Consider the following 19,700-nt stretch of genomic DNA (forward strand, 5'->3'; position numbering starts at 1 on the left):
GAACCCCACCCTACCTCAAAACAAGAAATTTTTAATCCCATGATAGCTTCATTTTCATTAATTGACCGTGGCTAAAAAAATTGTTTTTCTATCTTTTCATATCTTAAAATAAAATATACAGATCGCTCCCGAGACAAGCGTCAACTCTCCAGAAAAAAAGAAAACGAATTAATTATCTCAGGAAACGGTTTGACATTCACCCGGAAATCAGTTGCACAATGATCAGGTAGAGAATATGTGACCGTGACAATTTCCGCTTTTCATGAGTATGTTCTAATCACAGCTTACAAGGAAAAAAGAGTTGACAAAGGCACGGCGGTACTCAGGAGTTACCTTATGGGTGATCTTTAACTTGAGAGAATACTTATTGAGTGCAGCATATGCATTTCCATTATCGGAAGTTTAAGATAACCTTTGACTTGAGTGTATTAAGCATGTGACGGGCCTAATCGCGAGCAATTCAGATGACACATTCCTTCATTAGCACAGAGAATGAAGACTATGGAAGTTGAGAAAATTATCGTGCTCTTATGTAACCATTTCATTTTTTTATCGAATGCTATTGTGCTTCCCAATTTCTATCCTTTTGGAGTGAGCGAGGGAGACCAGCTTGTTCCGACAAATGACGACGGGAGCTCTGGGACGATACCGATATCAATTCAGTTTCCTTTCTACGATAGGAATCACAATTCGCTGTTTGTAAGTATGCTCATTGTTTTTTATCGCAAAAATCTGAATATGTTCCTGCACATACAGGCACATTGAAAACGGGGCATCTCTCAATGCAAACATTACTATAAGTGGCGTCCAGACTAATTGTCTTGAAGCCTTACAGTTAGTCTTACTATGAAATGGTTCAGGTATGTGATGAAATGCTTGATGTAAGTAGTCGCAGAAATGTCGAAGTAGGTTCAGTTAACCAACTCGGTAGGACGCTGTATTTCTGAACAGGGTTTTTCAGCTTGAACGGTCTTTGCGGTTAGTTCATTAAAAAAGGAGGTAGACTTCATTCACAATGGCGTGTTTTGTTTCTGCCGCGTTGTTAAGTGGTGACGTTTAATCCATCCTGTGTTCAAAGAATCGTAATTCACAATTTAACATTGTTAACAACAATAAAACCATAACAACGTTGAATAAAGGGGTAAGTTTCGAAAGAAACTGTGATGCTGCGTCGATGGGAGAGTATAACAGGATAAATCAGCACTGTCAACGGAGTTTATAACGTAAATTGGCCACCGTAAAGAGTTTAAAAGCTGACGTTTCGAGCGTTAGCCCTTTGTCAGGGCGATTGGAGGAATTGTGGGTTGTGCGTGTGTTAATAGGAAGAAAACAGAGCTACGTTATTGGTGGGAATATATTAACAACGTTGGTCTAGTTCGTAAAAAATTCAAGTGCGGAAATACTGAGAATAGAAAAATGATTAAACAGAAATCAGCAGACCGGAAATTCTATGAATAACTTATGAAACAGAAATAACACAATTACGCTGCATAGCCTCTTTTCCAAATCAACCGTTACCTTTATTTTTAAGGCATGAACCTTCAAAGCGATGATATGTGCGAAAAAAAGAAGTTTTTATTTGACATGTTCATGTAAACTTCAAGAGACATATATATGCTCCAGAAACCAAATGACTTGTGTTTGTTCCGTGACCCACTGCAAGGAGTATCAATTAAGACATATAACTGACAGCGTCTTGACATTTCAAAGAGTAATTCAACCCTTCTAAGATTGTCTAATTAATTCTTGTCCCGCTTTTCATTAACCTTTTATAAACCTTTTACCGAGGACGTCAAAAGCAACAATAGCGTCTAATTTTTTCGTTTATTTCATTTAATCAATTGATCTTTCAAGCTTCCTCCTGTCCAAGGCATCATCAGGGAACCCTAAGTTTAAGACTTCACTTGATAAGTTAAATAAATAATTATCCAAAATTGATACTATTGAAGGACAGAGAGGTGAATGAGTTAGAGATTGACACGCATCATGGAGCTCCGCGCCCTTTTGGCTTTTTCTCTCCTATTACAAGGCTTGAATATCGGATTTGTTGGAATACGAGAAAGGCTAATCGCAGGGAATCGCACCGGGAAGGCAGTTGCTAGCTTTCCTTCCCTAGTAAGCCTTTGACAGGAAGAAAATTTCACCCTCGGTACTCATACCGTAATTTTAACTTAAATTTAAATTTTAAGCACAAGACAATGGTCCTTTTGTCATTTGACAACATATAACAAAAGACAGGCTATTGGAGTCAAAGAAGCGAGTTATTCAACTTCACAGATATCAGGACGAGCAAAAAGAAGACTCCTGGATTGCCGGAGTGAGAAAAGAGGAACAAAGAGTAGAAGAACACGAGAAAGGCTAATCAATAGGGTTCGCACTGGGAAAGCACTTACTAGCTTTCCTTCCCTAGTAAGCCTTTGCCAGAAGAAAACTTCACTCTCGGCACTCATTCTGTAATTTTAACTTCGAGCTGGATTTGCATTAATTACATAAGCACAGGACAATGGTCCTCTTGTTATTTAGCATTAAATAAGAGAGATCTCGTTAGCAACTACATGGGAGCGGAAATTTTTAGTTTTTACGCTGTTTTTCAGTAGGTCGTGTTTCCACCACATGAAGGTGTCTGTACTACTCGAACTCCTGTGCGGCACGCCAAGTGGTTTCTGTGGTTTCTGAGCTACTTAACTAACCGTCGACAGTTTGTACAAGTCAATGAAAAACGATCTAGTCTTGCAAATGTCCTATTTGGAGTTCTATAGGGCTCAATTATTGGGCCCGTTCCCTATGATCTTTATGCAAATAACATGCAACATTGGCAACAAGATGGCTCCTCTTGCTTTAAATACGCTTACGACACAACGGTGCTAGCTTGATGTCTGTGTAGACAATATGAAATAGACCCTCAGCAGCATCAAGGCAGCTGATAGTAATCTGCTTTTGAATGAGACCAAGACCAAACACATGGTTATTTCCACCAAGCAGATGTCTAAAGTGCGTAATCTTGACGAATACACTCCACCTCTCACCTTGAAAGATAAAACAGTTGATAGAGTAAAGAAATTAAAGTTGTGAGGAACTTGGCTCAGTGAGAATCTTAAATGGACAGAACATGTAAACGAGGTCACATTATCATGGTGTAGAGTGCAAGCCAGTCTCAGGAAGATTAAGAATATGACATCACAAGAGACTAAGAAGTCTCTTGTTCAAAGCCTCGTGCTATCCAAACTCTACTTTAATGACTCTGTCACTTATCCCCTTCCCGCATTTCTGCAGAAAAGAGTACAACGCGTTCAGAATGCTGCCGCTGGCTTTGTCTTGAATCGTTTCTGCTCAGAAAAGGACGCTCTAGAGCTTGGCTGGCTACCTACACTAGAAAATACACAATTAAACATTTTTAAACTTGGACATCGAGCTCTTTTTAGTGCAGCTTAGCCCAAATGCCTTCAACCGCCTAAGCACAATCCCCAACGTACACTACGCTCTAATAATGCGCCTTTAAAGGAAAATTCTCTAGTTAAGAGTACTTTTCGGAACTCACTAGCGACTTTGCTCAATGCGCCACCCCTAAGTGTGAGGCGGTGTCCAGACTTCAATACTTTCAAAAATAATTCTTGTACAATTCTTGCAAGAGCAAACATGCGTTTAACCTTATAAGTTGTCTCGATCAGGTTTCTTATGGTATCTATAATATTTTAGATTATGTAGTTTTTAGCAGTTTTTAAGTGCTTTATGTAAATGGTGAATGTTTCTTGAATAACACTGTGTTCATTATGCATTATGTAAGTCGTTAGTTTTTAGTATGACGGATGTAGAGCTACCATGTAGAAATACTGTCGATAAATCGTTATTATTATTATTATTATTACAATTATAATTATTATTACAGGTTTCAGAATTATACAAATCTCTAAAGCAGTTTCTTAACATCCCGAGTTTCTTACTTTTGTAAACGGGTGTTATCCATCACCAGACGAACCGCAGTTGGACTCGCTGTTATCCTTTATCTCTAGGCCACCAAAGCGGTATCACAGAAAAGTTGAAGATTCCACTAGTTTAGCCGTAGATTACGGGTTTAATTGATTATTTCAGGTCAACACCAACGGGGTGATTTCTTTCCTGGTCCAAGTTTCACAGTATACCCCGGATCCATTTCCTCTGGGGGATGATCGTCGACTCGTGGCGCCATTTTGGGCTGACGTTGATACAACTAATGGCGGACAAGTGTTCTACCGAGAGACCACAGATTCGCAACTGCTTAAACGAGCTACTAATGATGTTACAGCCACTTTTGTAGATCACAGAAAATTCAAAGCCACATGGCTATTCGTGGCGACGTGGTATGAAGTCGCCTTCTATGGTGCTAGGAATTTCACACACAAGGTAAAGCCTACTACTAGGATCAAGAGAGACAAACTGTAATATCTATAGCAATGCTAATGTATGCCCTCACGTGTGTCCTGGATATCCTTAGAATGGATAGTGGATATCCAGAAGGAGCATTACAACTTCCTCTATCGATGGAATGCTGATCCATGTTAGGTATCTACTAAACAAACTTGTTAGCTTTCTTCTAAAGTTTGTTAGCACTGCCAGTATGATTGTATTGTCTTGTTCTATGGTGCTGGGAATTACACAAATAAGGCATGGTCTTATTTGGCCCAAACTCTAAGGAAAATAATATTAGTATCAATTGAGACAACCCATGATATTTTCAGCAATGCTAAAGATGTCTACAGGAGGAGATTCGATCCAGGGGGCAGTATTGCAACTTGTCTTAGATGGAATGCTGATCCATCGCAGTCAATTACTCCAAATGTTCGCCAGTACAGTTTGTTAGTAATTTTGGTAAGAGCAAATTGTCTCTTATAAACCACAACAATGACCTAGCTAGCGCCCGACTCGAAGGTCTATCTCGATCTCTAGTGCTATACGTGCGCGCCAATTGTTAGGATACTGCGTCTCATACAACAGAGGCCGAGAGACTTTGGTTAATAAAAGTAAATAAAATCGAGAAATTGAAAGTTAAATTGTGATCATGATAGTTTGGCCGAGATCCCAAAACAAAAATGCCGTCCCCCTACGGGCCCAATGATTCAGTTTAAGTTATCCTTCCCAAATCGAATAGAACAATGACTGGGGTTTCGAGGTGTGCGACCTTTTTAAGAGCGAAACGAAAGTTCAACTTGACGTTACCACATGGAATAGGTGAGTTTTCACACGTGATACGTTCTCCTACAATCGGAAAACGCATTTAAGGTGGGAGGATTATTCTTTAATGTGCCAATTAGCCTACTATTTTCAATTTTCCTCCAGAGAAACACTTTCCAGGCGGTTATGATAACAAATGGACGGCACTCTTTTGTAATTTACAATTATAACAACATCACTTGGACTACTGGCACAGCAAGCTCAGGAGACCAGACCGGGCTTGGAGGTACCCAGGCACAAGTACGAAGTAGCCTCTCATAATACATTGTTTGAATGATTATTTCTAAAAGGCATCTTTTTCTAAATAACTTTTTAACAGTCGCTTCATTTTTTATTGACAGGCAGGCTTTAATGCTGGTGATGGCAAACGCTTTTACACTATCGCAGGGTCTCGCACTCATGACGTTATCAATCTTCCTAACAAAACCAATGTGGCGAACCCCGGTCGATGGATATTCCGTATTGATAGTGCGGAGATCGAGGAAGGTGGTTGCAATACGAAAGGTTAGAGGTGTAGGCCTTTTATTCCTGCAAGTGACATAATATTCACCAAGTGAAGGGTAATAATTTTAAAAATTAGACAATTTGGTTTTATCAACTGAGTTGTTTGTGTAAATTGGCCACCTTCTAAGGGTTTCAAAGCTGATGTTTCGAGCGTTAGCCCTTCGTCAGAGCGAATGACGAAGGGCCAACGCTCACAACGTCAGCTTTAAAACCCTTTACGGTGGCCAATTTACATCATTACCTCAGTTGACAGAACCAAATTATCTTTTTATACTTCCCCACCGACGCAGCACACAGTTTCTTTAGAAACTTACCACCTTTACTTATTTAAAAATGAGTTTGGTATTTGTTTATGCTGCACACCTGATTTACACAAACGAAGGCGTTTTAGGTCAAATTTTTGCTGGTGCTAGCGTACAAGTGAACCAAACGATTGTATTTTTAGCGCTACAGCATGTTCTCGAGTGAAACGCACTTAAGGGTTGTTTTTCCTCGATTTTGAGTCACGAGTAGCTGTATTCTTTTACTGATTGCTTTTTAAGGCATCAGAGATGACATTGACGACGAAGATCATGGTGATGGTGAAGACGACGAAAACGGTGACAAAGACGATGACAATAACTGTAATGAGAAGGATGCGTACTAAGGTTTTTCTTTTATTTCAATCTTTTGAAAGGATCAATTGTCATTTCACCGGGCTACGCAATCATGCTTGGAGGTGACAACATTTTCGTGTCTGGACCCTGCTTCAAACCATCAGATGACATCATATGTGAATTTTCTGGAGGCAAAGCAACCAATGGAAGTTACATTAGTCCCATTCAGGCATCTTGCACTGTGCCAATGCTTTATTTGACTGGCAGGTTAGCAATGAAAATGTCAGTAAATGGAGGAAGGAGTTTCGATTATCAAGGCATCATCACCATTGGTAAGATTAGACTTTGGAAGCCTAGCCTTTCACACAGCATAAAAGACTACTTTGCTAAGGCTCTCAGTGTATTTTTTTTCGAAAAACTCGAATCGACAGGTTAGGTTTTAAGTGGAGTATGCCGTATAAAACTATCTCTTTTTTGGAAAAAAAGCAAGTTTTGGGAGAGTTTATGCCTCAAACTGTTTCTTTAGTATATCTGACGATGAATACATTTGATAAACTTTAGAAGTACCATATCGCCAATTTTATCCCTTAGAGGATCTATAAAACCTTAAGGGCGTGTCAGTCTCGGAGCATGACAATCCCACCTCCATTGGTTAGGATTTCAGGTGATTCAGAATTTTGAGTAGCGTGTATATATCGGTTTTTATTGATTCTTGCCTTGCCAGTTAACATTGTCAAATTCAAGCCGGCTGTCGTACGGCATATGGCGAAGACGTGGTCTGATCAAGCTGAAGCTCAGATTTCATGGGATCCAGCTTACCTCGGGGGCGAGAATCAGAGAGTAACTGTTCAGTTGGCTCGTTTTTCTATGAAAGACGACGGACAGGTGGTTTTTCATAGCACATTCAATCTAGTGGCAGGTTAGGAAAATGACGGAACCAGTCTGTTCCTTGTACCAAAAGGGGCAGGTCAAGGGTGAGAAGTTATCATTGCTTTTCATTCTCAATAAACTGAAACTAACAGTCTGCAGAAACTTCAAAATCATCGAAATGACGATGAATCATAGAGGACCTCTTCCTTAAATTAGAAGCTTATAGTAGATCGCCAACGATGAAAAAGCTAGCACTTTTTCTTTAATGCATTTCGGGATGTATCCAATTGATCGAGAAAGGATTACGTATAATAAATTGTTTGTTGCGTTATCAGATACTTTGTTATCGAAGCTAAAGAAACTTTTCTCTTCAAATCACAACGGCAGAAAAGTACACTGTTAAGTCGAAAGTACACGAACCTTCTCAATGAGAACATTTTTAAAACTCTTTTTCCTACAAACTTTTAGAACAATAGCTGGGGGTGACCGCTTTGTCACACTGGTTCTGGTAAAAAGGATTTCTGGCAATTTCAGCAATTCCCCGGCCGAGTGGATCTGGAGCGATCCATTCCACTGGTTGAGCTATGAGATGGCTGAACAGAGATGTGTGCACTGGTATGACAAGCAGCCTGATCCTGAGATATACACAGGTGAATCACAAAATAGCCCATTTTTAATTTCAACGGGATCCCAAGAAGCTAGGCAGGAAACATTTAGTTGAGGGCTACCAGTAACTACAAACACAAATCTCAAGTAGCCGAGATTACAACACTACGAAGATATCAACAAAAACTTTAAAATTAATGAAAAAACAGTACACATCTTAGAGGAGAGGTCTTACATAACAATGTTTTTCGACAGACCTAATTGCGGCCACTTCTTTGCATATTCACAGATGACACCTCCCTCCTATCCTGCCCGCAAACGTTTCTTCAAGCGATGGCGGACCGCGGTAGATTTATGTTAGACGAATACTGTAATCCAGATGTTGAGCAACACTGTGCTGTATACCGCAAGGAGGCAACGCATTGCTTTAGCACTAACAATCCAAGGTGAATATGCATATATGATTCACAAGAAAACATGCTCAACGTACAGAAATGAGTGTACGTCTACAGAGTCGCTTACTCTGCAGTAAAAAAAAAATAATAATTAAGTTTAGTCTATCATCATCAAGCCCATATGCTTATTGCTTACTTATTGCCCGGGTGGAAGGGTCGGAAGGAATATATGATAAAGAGACAAAGATATTCTCGTCTTTCCCAACCCACTTCAGTCAACAAGTATGTTTTCATATGATCGCCGTTCCTTCTCCATTTCCCTTTCTTAATTGTTGCATTTTGCATCTCACGAGGCCGTAAAGCTTTTTTGCGCCTTTTTCTCGTCGTCGCGTTCGGCTCTTTCTCGCAGATATCTCTTATAATGTTTTTCAATAAAAGCTCGCGCTAGTTCATATGATCGGAACGGCGTTCTTAAAATAGTTCCCTAGATGTATGTTCAGAGGTTGTACACTAACCTAGCTTAGCGAACTGGCTAAGCGTCTCCTATAATTAGTTAAGTACCAGGGAGAAATACGGTTTCCATCTCCTGTTGGAAGAACTTACATTTTTCTCTTTGGGTATGCAAATGCCATTGATTGAGACTGAACATCCAACTTCATTCAATTTGCAGTGAAGAAGGTGCTGGACAGCAGTGTTGCTATAATGAACAAGGAAACTTGATGATTGGTCCAAAAAATGGGGGATCCCTGAGTCGGGTTCATATTAGTGCTGGAGTGGCGTTTCTCTCTCATTTCTTCCACGACCTAATGCCTTATTCAGACTGTTGTGTATTGTCTGAAAACTGTGGAAAGTACTTTGAGAAGAGACCATCAGATAACGGCATGAACTACGAGCCCCCACGGCCAGGTTGGATATCAGTAACTTTATGACTATCCTTTGTTTCAAATGGGTTTCCTGTTTCATTTTATCCATGCGAAGTGAGTTAATGGCACGTATTCTTGACAGATATTCTGAAAAGAGACTTCGAAAACTAGGATAAATACTAAGTCCGCTAATCAATTATACTTCGAGATGTAGTGCTACGAAAACTATTAGGATAAATTTAGCTGGAAAATTACTAATGTTTGTAATTCCTCAACCAAAGGAGCTGTACTGAAAACTGCAAACCTCTGTGAAGTGCTTTATTGTGGCTAACTGTCCATTGAAATGGCCTGATTGTTAGGATTCTTGACAAGTTTCGTCTTGGCTACTTGTTAAGAGGTCAAGGAATATAGAATTGATAAGCGAATTTAAACTATTTCCATCACATTCGATCCTCCCGCCATTTTTCCTTTTACTTACATGCAGTTTTCAAGTCTTTTTTTGTACATTTCTGTTTTTAATGTTTTGTATAATGTTATGATGATAATGTTGCCAAAAATTTCGGCGCAAATTTTATCTAGTTGTGGTTAAGTATTAGATTAAAATTCAATGATTGTACTCACTTTAATATTTAACTGCTTTTTTCTGTAGCCACTGGAATCGGCGATCCTCACATGATTACTTTGGATGGAGTTGAGTACACCTTTAATGGTTATGGTGAGTATCACATTCTCCAGGTACCACCTTCTGGGTTCAAGCTACAGGGAAGAATGCAGCCTTTGATCAATAGTTACGGCAGGAAGACTCCTGGTACAGTTTATAAGGCGTTTGCGATGAAGGAAAATGGCTCGGATATTGTACAGGTAAACACTGGCCAAACAGAGACTAACCTTCGCTTTTTCTTAAGAAAAAAAGGGGGCTGTTCCTTATTCAGAAAACACTTATGAGCGAGGTTAACCTTTCGCCGGGTGCAGTTTGAAAAGAATGAAAGAGAGGGACGAATGTTCACTAACTAATGATTATGAAACACAGCTGGTTTTTTCCCCTAACATTTTTTTTCTCAGTTGTTTTATAACAGAGGGAAACGCATGGCCGTTACTTTCTGAAGAAAATGTTTTGCCCTCAGGGGAAAAAGAGTAGTGGAAAGGCTAGTGCTGTGTTTGTCCTAAAGACTTCATTGTCTGCACTTTAACTAAACAGACTCTAAATAGAAATATCTATTGGCAACTTGAACTGAATTCCCTCTGATCAGGTTCACATCAACGGCCGCAGTGAAGTTGACGTTCTGGTGAATGGAGCTTTGATGGAATTTGATGAGCGACTGCTAGTGGAATTTAATGGCGTCTCAGTTTTAAAATACAACAACTCCTATAAATATTCCACCATATTTAACTCTGGGATATCAATTACAATCGAGAAGTTCGATGAACTTTTACAAATGATGCTGTTGGTGCCACAGATGTATAAAGGTATGCCCTATCTTAAAAATCCGTCGAAAGTGACACCCTGGAATTTATGATCACAACAGGTGGAAGCTGTTTTTCTTTGTTATAACAAATAATGATGAAATTAAATTCAGCGCTTTCTGAAAGATGCTGGATTTTCTTGATAAGAAATTATTTAGTAAAACAGTCAAGCAGCTACTTACGGGTAACGCCGGCATACTGCAGCAAATTGGGGGAAGATTGCTGACAATTACTGTTGATTACTCAACGCCAAGTAAAAGGCAATCCTCTGCTTTAAATTTGAAGTATGATGCGACAGATTTGAATTCTTTGAAATTAATTCAAGTGTTAGTACGTCTATTTATTACGTTTTTCTCTCTTTATTATGTTTTTTAAGGAAACACAAGTGGCCTTTTGGGATTCTGGGACGGGGACCAAGTAAAAGAATATCTTCTTCCTGACGGAACCTTCCTTGACACTAATTCAAACCAATCACGAATTCATTACGAATTTGGACAAAAATGTAAGCTGATGCACTTGAGACCGTGCGCTGAATATTTACAGTAATCCTTGTTCACTTAGACCTACAACCAGAACGCTAATTAGGTACCTCCTGTAGAACTCAGAGGGTGACATGACGTTACTCGTTAGGAGGAGGTATTCATCTAACACTGTTTGACATGCTTTTGGCAGCCCTGATGGTTACTTTCTAACCTGTAAAAATCCAAGATTTCTTGAAGGAAAAGTCATGCCTTCAGTTTGATGATAAGTTGCATTTCCCTGGCCTAAAATGGTTTTTAAGCACAGGACTTAGGTTAAAACACTTTAAGCTACTCTTGAGATATTTGTGAACTTTTTCAAACCTTTGCTGTTTAAAATATACTTCTTAAAACGTGACCAAGTTACATAAATGTAGTGAAAATGTGCTCAGCTTAGCCTTCAGTTAAGGCCTGACCCATGAAAATTGTTAAAAATTCGTGGAAAACTGTTGGTCATCCTAACCGTAATATCATCCTCACAGGGGCTGCGACTGAAGAGGACTCATTATTCACATACGATTATGGCGAGAATCATAACACTTATGTCGATGTAGGATACATACCGGTATTTTTCGATCAGGAATTGGTGTTTGATGACGTAATCTTCGGTCAGCAGGCTCGAAATGTGTGCGGTAATAACAAGCAATGCCTGTTTGATATTTACACTACTGGAAAGATCAGCATTGGGATGAATTCTAAGAAGGCCTTGGAGTCGTTTGCTGTGGTCGTAAATGAAATAGAGACCCCAGGTTAGTGGCTCTTTTGTCCAGTGTGGATATTATGAGAAATGATTGATGAAAAGCAATGCTGAAAAGAGAAGAGATGCGTAATCCCCTGCTTAAAAGTTTTATAACGCTGCTTTTTGCAACATAGTATTGCCAAATCCCTTATTATGCTGTTACATGTTTTAAAATATCAACTTCAGAATTGGTAACTTTGTTGACCTTTACATTCAATTTTCAAACCAGTATATGAGGGTGTGAATGGGGTTAACCGACTAGCGACAAAGGGCGTAAAAAATTATCGACTACCGACGAAACGGGGAAAAAATTACCGCCTAGCGACAAATAAATTCTAACCGACAACCGACATGGTCAGACGTGATAGGGATGTTTGTATTCAGAAAGAACAGCATTTTGATGATTTCTAGCTCAGAAAATCCTTCTTCACCCGACGTAACCACATTAATTCCAAATTTAGCCGAATTATAGAATTTCTTGTCTTCAAATTACTTTAAATCCACGGGATCCTTCTTTTCGGTGAGCAGCGTGGGCTCATTTCTAGAACAGCGGCTCGTAATCGGGCTGACAAGACGCCCTGCTGTCTCATTTCAAGAACAGCGGATCACAGTCGAGCCGACGAGACACCCTGCTGTTGTCTTTTTATTGCTCGTTGTTTGTTCATGCGGTCGGGTCATGACTGGGATTGCTAAAGTCATCGTGAGTTTTTTTCGAAAAGGTGAAGAAGTCGCCATCGAACGTCATCGAAGCAGGGTCCCAGTAGACAAAGAAGCTCATAGAGGAGTATCTGAACTAAAAAAACATCTTACGGAGTTTTTAGGACTAAAGGAGCAGGCACATCAATATGGAATTGGCGGATTTTCGTTAAAGTTATTTCGCCTGGCGAAATCGCCTGCGGGCAAATGCGAAAATTTTGCAATTGTGACGGATGGGCAATGGCAGCTTGAACTTCCAAATTTAATATCGGATGAAAGTAGCAGTGAGCTCAACGGTAAGTGTGGAACGCGTGCAGCGGAGTTTGATGAATCACTTTAGTTCTGTAGTTAAATATTAAGCTCAAATATTAACGTGGTTAAACTCTGGTTCCACCGTTTTTTGTTTGTTGTTTTGTAGAGCGGATTTTTTTTTTCTTTTTCACCGTCCATTTGAATGCGAAAATTGAGAAGAAAAATCTCTACAAAGTAGCGAGTAAATCAGTTTATAAGCTCTTTCTGATTAATTGGTGAATGAACAACAGTGTAGCTTAGCATATTAAAGACCCCGTTTATTTATACACGCCCTTAAATTTATTCGTTTCTGAAAACCAGACGTTCAAATAATATTCAATTCTCTCCTCGAGGGAAGCTACGCACGAGAGATTTCGCTCGACGTGCACGTTTTATACATCTTGACGAGCATTTGCTGATAAGAACTGTGTAAGTTTCTCAAAAGCCTACTAAAGAGAAAACTTAAAACACACGGTATTTAATATTTTAGTACACATTATCCAAGAGGTCACAAACTGGACCGGAAAGCCAGTAGTGTTGCTGAAGGCGCCGGCTACATCTGATAAAAGCAAGCAGAAGTCAATGAACGACACTGAGAAGAAAGGTGACGAGTCAAAAGTGAGAAGGAAACGGAAATCACGAGAAGAAGCAAAAGAAGATGAAAATCTGGCAAAGAGGATCATGACTGAAGGAGGTGACATCGAGAGAAACGAAAGGCAACAAGGAGACCTTCAAAAGTTTCAGGATGGTAGGGCTGAATTAGCACTTGTAGTTCGTTTACCTGATTTTCAAAAGTCGTAAATTTCGCTACTTTGGAAATTCTGCGGTATTCCTTGTTTATAAACACTGCCTTGTTTATACAACGAAAAACGCTCACTTGGTGCGTTCGCTATGTAAAGATAGTTTCTTTTAAATTCCCGCTAAAAACTGTATTATTATCACTTTGCTGGGCATTGTGGCGCATTTTGCGTGCTAAAATAAAGAATTTGCCGGGCTAAAATGTATTTTTAAAAATAAACCAAGACAACCAATGTTCGCGCCGTCTTCTTGTAGCGTTGGTAAAAGAAACCGTGGAGCTATTTTTAAAGCCCAAATCATGGCTGAAAACACAGAAAACAACAAAAAATTTGTAAATTCTCAATCTTCTCAGGTAGGGAAGAAGATCTTAAAAAGTTAGATGGGACACAAGACTCATGCTCATTCAAACAAATCGAAGGGATATGCTCTGTAGACAAGAACTTGTTTGTTACAGATGTTTCCGCTGGAAAACTGAAGATAGTGACGAGCCTCTCAGAAACGGTATCTTTTCTGGGGATTCTTGGCTCCCTTTACGATACCTTTGGAATTCATTCTAAGGGTATGAAACTAGACGGAGTGTCCTTGAAACAAGCAAAAGAGAACGTGACAAAGATTGACAGCTATGTAAAAGACACTGTGAGTAAGGTGAAAGAACGCTACCAGTTGAGCGAGACGTCTGCAACCAATGGTCCACAGGAAACTGTATCACAGAAGACGCAAGTATCTGTCTGCTTAAAAAGGGCATAGAAAGGCTATACAAGAGCGTGATGGACATTAACCCCCAATTTGTAGATGATCTGCTGCTCGAAAAGTTGCTCACAACAGAAGTGGAAAATTTGCACGCTGTTTCGCACCTTAAACACGAGACATTTACGGTACTCACATATGCCCAGGATTTTGGAACAATTTGCAAGGAATCTCTGAAGCGCACATCTAGATGGGCAGCAAAGTACTACACGCATGACAAATCCTACTATCCGGTACCTCAATCCGCCATGCCCCTTTCTGCTATAGCTACGATGACTCCTTTGCCAAGTGAGGACATAACACCAGGGATGGAAGGACAGATCAAGGAGTGGCTAGAGAGTTACAGACCAGTACGCCAACGGACGGATAGGAGTGAGACCACAAAAGATAATGCTGGGGCCTTGCCGCCAGCTGTCTACGCCGTTCACCACACCGACGAGTCTGAAGAGAGGCTTCGATATCCTGAAGAAAACACTGTATCGTCAGCAAATGCACAATGCGTTGTCAGCATACAATTTGTGGACGAAGGGGATGTTACTGAGGTGTTTGAGGATCACAGAGAAGTACAAATCGATGAGTATGAGACAGATTCGGATGACGAGGAATCAGATTTTGAAGAACATCCAGAGGTTGTCAACAGAGCGTGTGTTACCCGATCCGGCAGGGCTGTTCGTGCATTTGTGCGTCTCGACATGTAAGAGGTACTAACAGTTAAAAAATCCATTTAACGGTGCAGATTGATACGTATGACAACCAAGTTTTTGGCAAAAAAAAAAGAGAAAAAAAAGAAACCTCGCAGAAAAGCCACGAGAGCCGTTGAATAATAAGTGTAGTGAGTTTTTGTGGACGTCTCGGAAAAAAGACTTCCGTAGCTTACAAATTAAAATTAGGTATCCCAGGGGCAAGAGTGGGTGCTTCATACTTTGTAGAATTTACCTCTCTTGATTTACTTTGATGCCCCGTAGTCGACAGGAAACAAATTCACATCTATAATAAAGGCTTTGGTGAATTTTATCGGTATACTAGATTTGCAAACAAAAGTGGGGTAGATGAGCACGTTGCTAAATTAAAAAACAGCGTTAACGAGGTTTAAGTGAAAACAAATAATGAATTATTACAAGTATTACACTTCGTTTAGAGTTTAAAGTCTTAAAACTGGGCAAATTGCATAATAAATGTGAATAATTAACGTGTATTTTTAATTATTAACTGAGATTTACCGACAACCGACAAAGGTCAAAAATCTTAACCGACAACCGACAAAGTAATGAAATTTTAACCGACAACCGACATTTTGACCCCCCCATTCAGACCCTCGTAATATTGCAGTTAGGGACTTGTTGTGAACCGACTCTTTGTCGTGCACAAAAGATATGTTCAGTCAGACGTTTGTGCATGGCTACAGATTTTATCTAAAGTTTACCTTGACACTATATAAGTAACTAACAGAGATTAAATTATTGCAGGCTGCATACCAATTGAGAACGTGCTTAGCAATGGTTTAATGCAAAGAAAGGATTCTAAAGATGGAGCCATGTTATTCAAGTTCCACTGTGACACAGGTTTCAGTCTCACAGGCCCTTCAGTTATTCGTTGTTACCAAGGACAGTGGAATGGCTCTAAACCAAGCTGTGAACCTTCAGGTAAGCACCGCCGTAAACCACGCTAAGACGGGAGCACTGCATACGTCATGAATACTACAGGTGCTTAACTGCACAGAAAGAAAGCATGATCATCAACATGAATTTTCTTAAAAAAAAAAAACGATCAATCAAAAACTTTTTACCCATTGTAAACGTTAGATTTAGACTGCTTTTCTGCTTTTCAGGTATGAAGGGGAACTGGAAACTGTGGCATATCCTCGCTTCTGCAGCAGCAGGGACCGTATTCCTTATGGTGCTCATTGTGCTCTACCGTTATATTAGACGTAGAAATAACAATGCTGTAACGAGTATAGATATACGACCTTGAAGTACGAGCGACTTTACAAAATGGAAAAAAAAGATGAAGGAAGGATTTATTTACAACAACGCGGCTTATGTATCATCATCATCATCATCATTTTTATTTATTAGCCACTTAAGATAAAATATTTATACAGGTTTAACAGTATGGTAGGGCGAGAAGAACCTCCAAGAAACCGCCAGGCTTCTATGGGAGGCCACCTCGGTTTTCAATATATTTGTAATTAGGTTGTGGATGTGGATGTGGCCGTGGAAGGCCTAAGTGTAATAACTGTCCTAAATGAAATAGTCCTAAATGTAATAACATTTAGCCGTAAATGAAATAAGCCTCCTATACAATCTTTTAACTTCGTCAGTGCATTGTTGTTATAGCGGACATCCACATTGAGATGTTAAAGTGACAGCTGTTGTACCTCTTACCGGTATCCTTGTCATATGGCGGGCTCGCTGATATCAATCAGCGTCTTCTCATTTGCTAGACTTAAGTCGACAAGCATTGGCTGCAAACCGTTATACTGATGAACGATTGGCATCAAATGACAGCTGACAAAACAATGACTACGCTGACTAATACCTCTCTATATATCACTGGCTCAGACTCTAAAGGACTATAGACTTTGGAAAAATGTGATAACGTACTAATACTTGTGTGATCAGTGATGAAGTTAACAAACTTGGACAAGCGAGACCACTGTCTTGTTATTCGGACAATTTGTAGGCTCGGATATACCTTTTTGAACCTGGGATATTGCATTTCTAGTCCTCTATGGCTTCACTCCAATCGGCTGGGGAATATATGTCTCTCTTGACCAATCTTATTCGATCAAGATGGTTGGATGTCAACCTTTTTCTTTTTCAGCGTTTTTATGAACCTCTACTTCGTCGCGGTCCATAACAACGTAACAAAAGACTTCGGTCAATATCCAGCCATCTTGACCTCACGCTTGGTCAATAACGCACATGAATATACTTCATGAAGACCCATACAAACCTGGCAAGGGAAGACAGTACAAAAACTGTACTTCCGAGCCGGAATTTGTCTATCGTATAGGTCAGTGGACTTCCTTTTCCTTGTTATTTGGTCCATAAAGTGTTAACTTCAGCACTGATCACACAAGTATATCGTCAAAATCTGTTGCGCTAAATTGTCTGAGCCAATGATTTAAAGAGAGGTATTGGTCAGAGTTCTCATTGTTTTGGCGTCTGTCAATTTGATGCCAAAAGCAAATCAATATAAGAAGACGCTCGTTAATATCGGCGACCCCGTAATATGCCATAAATATAGGTTAGAGGATTCTTTGGTGCAACAGCTGTCACTTAAATATCTCAATGTGAATGTCCGCTATAACTGCATTAGAACAGTTAAACGATTGCATTGAAGGCTTTTTTTTATTTAGGACCAAATGTTATTACATTTAGGACTTTATTACATTTCTGACTAAATGTTATTACATCTAGGACCTTATTACACTTAGGAAAGTTATAACATTTAGGCCTTCGGCTCGGCCAGTTCGGACTCATTTCATCAAAAAATCAATCATCTTTCTCTTAAAAGTAAAAAAGCTAGTCAAACCAGTGATGGATATTGGGAGATAATTCCAAATTTTTGGACCTTGGTAGAGTATTGTAGATTGTTAAAGATTTTAACGACAGTTACGTGGTCGATAGCAAATGGCTATTCTTTTATTGTAACTGTGTACTTGCTTATTCGCAGTGAACAAGCTGAGGAACATCGGGGGCAATACTTGATTATGATAATAAAACATAAATTTAGCTATTGGCAATGCTTTGACTTGGAAAATATCTAAGATGCCCAATTTTGCAAATATGGGTGCATTGTGTTCTCGATAGTCTGAGTTGGTGATAGCTCGCACAGCACATTTTTGTAAGTAAAAAATTCTACTTAAGTTGGTCACATATATGGGTTAATTAACTTATACAGAGTAAGCTTAGTCTTAGATGAGAAATAGTATTTAGCCCCAAATATTATATCGACTAACTTAGAGATTTGTTTCGCCTAGAAGCTAATGTGAGGTTTTCATGTTAAATGCTCATCAATATAAACACCTAAAAATTTTGATTCATTCACTTGTTTCAATGTTTGATTTCCAAAGGATAGGGAGAAAAGTTACCAGGTTTCTTCTACCTCGATTTAAAAATAATGTAACTCATTTTCTTAATATTTACCGAAAGCTTATTGCATTTCATCCAAATGTCAAGATTGTACAGTTCATCATTGAGAACAGACTCTAGATATTTGAGATCTTGGTGAGAATAAAAGATACTGGTGTCATCATTAACAAGCAGAGGCTGTGTTAATTTAGATGCATTGGGAAGATCATTTATATGTAATTTTAATAACAAAGGACCTAAAATTGAGCCTTGGGGACACCACACTTACTAATTTACTTGAATGAGCAAGTTTAGTTGAATTGAACAAATTGTAGATGTACAGAAAAATAACTTGGAGCCATACCACGGATACCATAACTTTTCAATTTTAAAAACAAAATTTGGTGGTCAAGAGTATCAAAGGGTTTAGAAAGGTCTAAGAAAACACTTACGGTGATTTCACAACTGTAGATAGCGGAAGAAATGTTGTTAACAAGGTAATTTAACGCAAGTTAGTGAAGTCGTGTGACTTTTACGAAATCCAAACTGGCAGCCATAGAATATATTAACGTTTCAGTAAACTCAATAAGTCAGTTGAATATAACTTATTCAAGAAATTTTGAAAAAGCGGGTTCTAAAGAGAATGGTCTATAATTAACGAACCGACTGGGATCCTCTGCTTTGTACACAGGGATCACTTTTAATTAGCAATTTTCATTTTGTCCGGAAAAATAACTTTTTGCGAAGAAAGATTAACAATACTCAGTAGAGGAGCAGCGATAAGGTGAAAGGAATTTTTGATAACATGCATCGGGATGTTATCATGAATGGGGGCCTTTCCAGATGAGAACTTACTGAAAATATCTTCCAATTCGTTAACATCAGTAGGTCTTAGAGTTACAAGTGTATAATAGAAGTCAGAAAGGAATAAACGGAAAGAATAGTTTACCACAGGTAAAGCTTTTGCCAGGTTGGGACCAAGATTGGAAAAGTATTTACAGAAACTGTCAGCGATCTCTTTGGGATTCATAACAGTCCTGCCTTCCGTAAGAAATGATGAAGGTAGAAAAAGCTTCCTCTCTCTATTGTTTATAACTTCGTTGATCAGTCTCCAGGTCAATTGAAGGTCGATTTTTCAAGTCTTCTTTGAATCTACTGTCAAGATACACTCGCTTTACAGTTCAAGTTAAACGATTCAGTTTGTTTTCGCACCTTTTATAACGCAATTTGTGACCTGACCGATTGATTTTAGAGCCTGTTCTTTTTATTAGTGAATTTTAAAAGACCGGGGGTTAGCCAAGGAGAACTGAGTTTGTTTACATCTTTGCC

The 19,700-nt window shown here is 39.2% G+C and overlaps 3 protein-coding genes across 3 annotated transcripts; all 3 read left to right on the top strand.

Moving 5' to 3' along the window:
- The first annotated feature begins 255 nt into the window (after positions 1-255).
- LOC113670780 (sushi domain-containing protein 2) lies at positions 256-18,559 on the top strand. The gene is made up of 15 exons (XM_089195453.1): positions 256-699; positions 4,090-4,380; positions 5,314-5,448; positions 5,550-5,712; positions 6,389-6,640; positions 7,033-7,282; positions 7,647-7,828; positions 8,074-8,230; positions 8,850-9,085; positions 9,692-9,903; positions 10,293-10,509; positions 10,883-11,008; positions 11,507-11,773; positions 15,762-15,938; positions 16,124-18,559. Exons 7-15 carry the CDS (start codon positions 7,768-7,770, stop codon positions 16,264-16,266), a joined length of 1,596 nt encoding a protein of 531 aa, XP_089051579.1. The 5' UTR covers positions 256-699; positions 4,090-4,380; positions 5,314-5,448; positions 5,550-5,712; positions 6,389-6,640; positions 7,033-7,282; positions 7,647-7,767; the 3' UTR covers positions 16,267-18,559.
- On the top strand, positions 2,962-6,358 carry LOC149049861 (sushi, nidogen and EGF-like domain-containing protein 1). Its single transcript, XM_089191745.1, has 5 exons — positions 2,962-3,051; positions 4,090-4,380; positions 5,314-5,448; positions 5,550-5,712; positions 6,255-6,358. Exons 1-5 carry the CDS (start codon positions 2,962-2,964, stop codon positions 6,356-6,358), a joined length of 783 nt encoding a protein of 260 aa, XP_089047871.1.
- Positions 12,304-13,883, top strand: LOC149049862 (uncharacterized). The gene is made up of 3 exons (XM_089197411.1): positions 12,304-12,755; positions 13,241-13,498; positions 13,804-13,883. The coding sequence occupies exons 1-3, from the start codon at positions 12,440-12,442 to the stop codon at positions 13,881-13,883; spliced, it is 654 nt and encodes a 217-aa protein (XP_089053537.1). The 5' UTR covers positions 12,304-12,439.
- Positions 18,560-19,700: the final 1,141 nt, after the last annotated feature.

Source organism: Pocillopora damicornis, chromosome 2 (genome assembly GCF_964200805.1).
Source record: "Pocillopora damicornis chromosome 2, jaPocDami1.2, whole genome shotgun sequence".
Taxonomy (NCBI): domain Eukaryota; kingdom Metazoa; phylum Cnidaria; class Anthozoa; order Scleractinia; family Pocilloporidae; genus Pocillopora; species Pocillopora damicornis.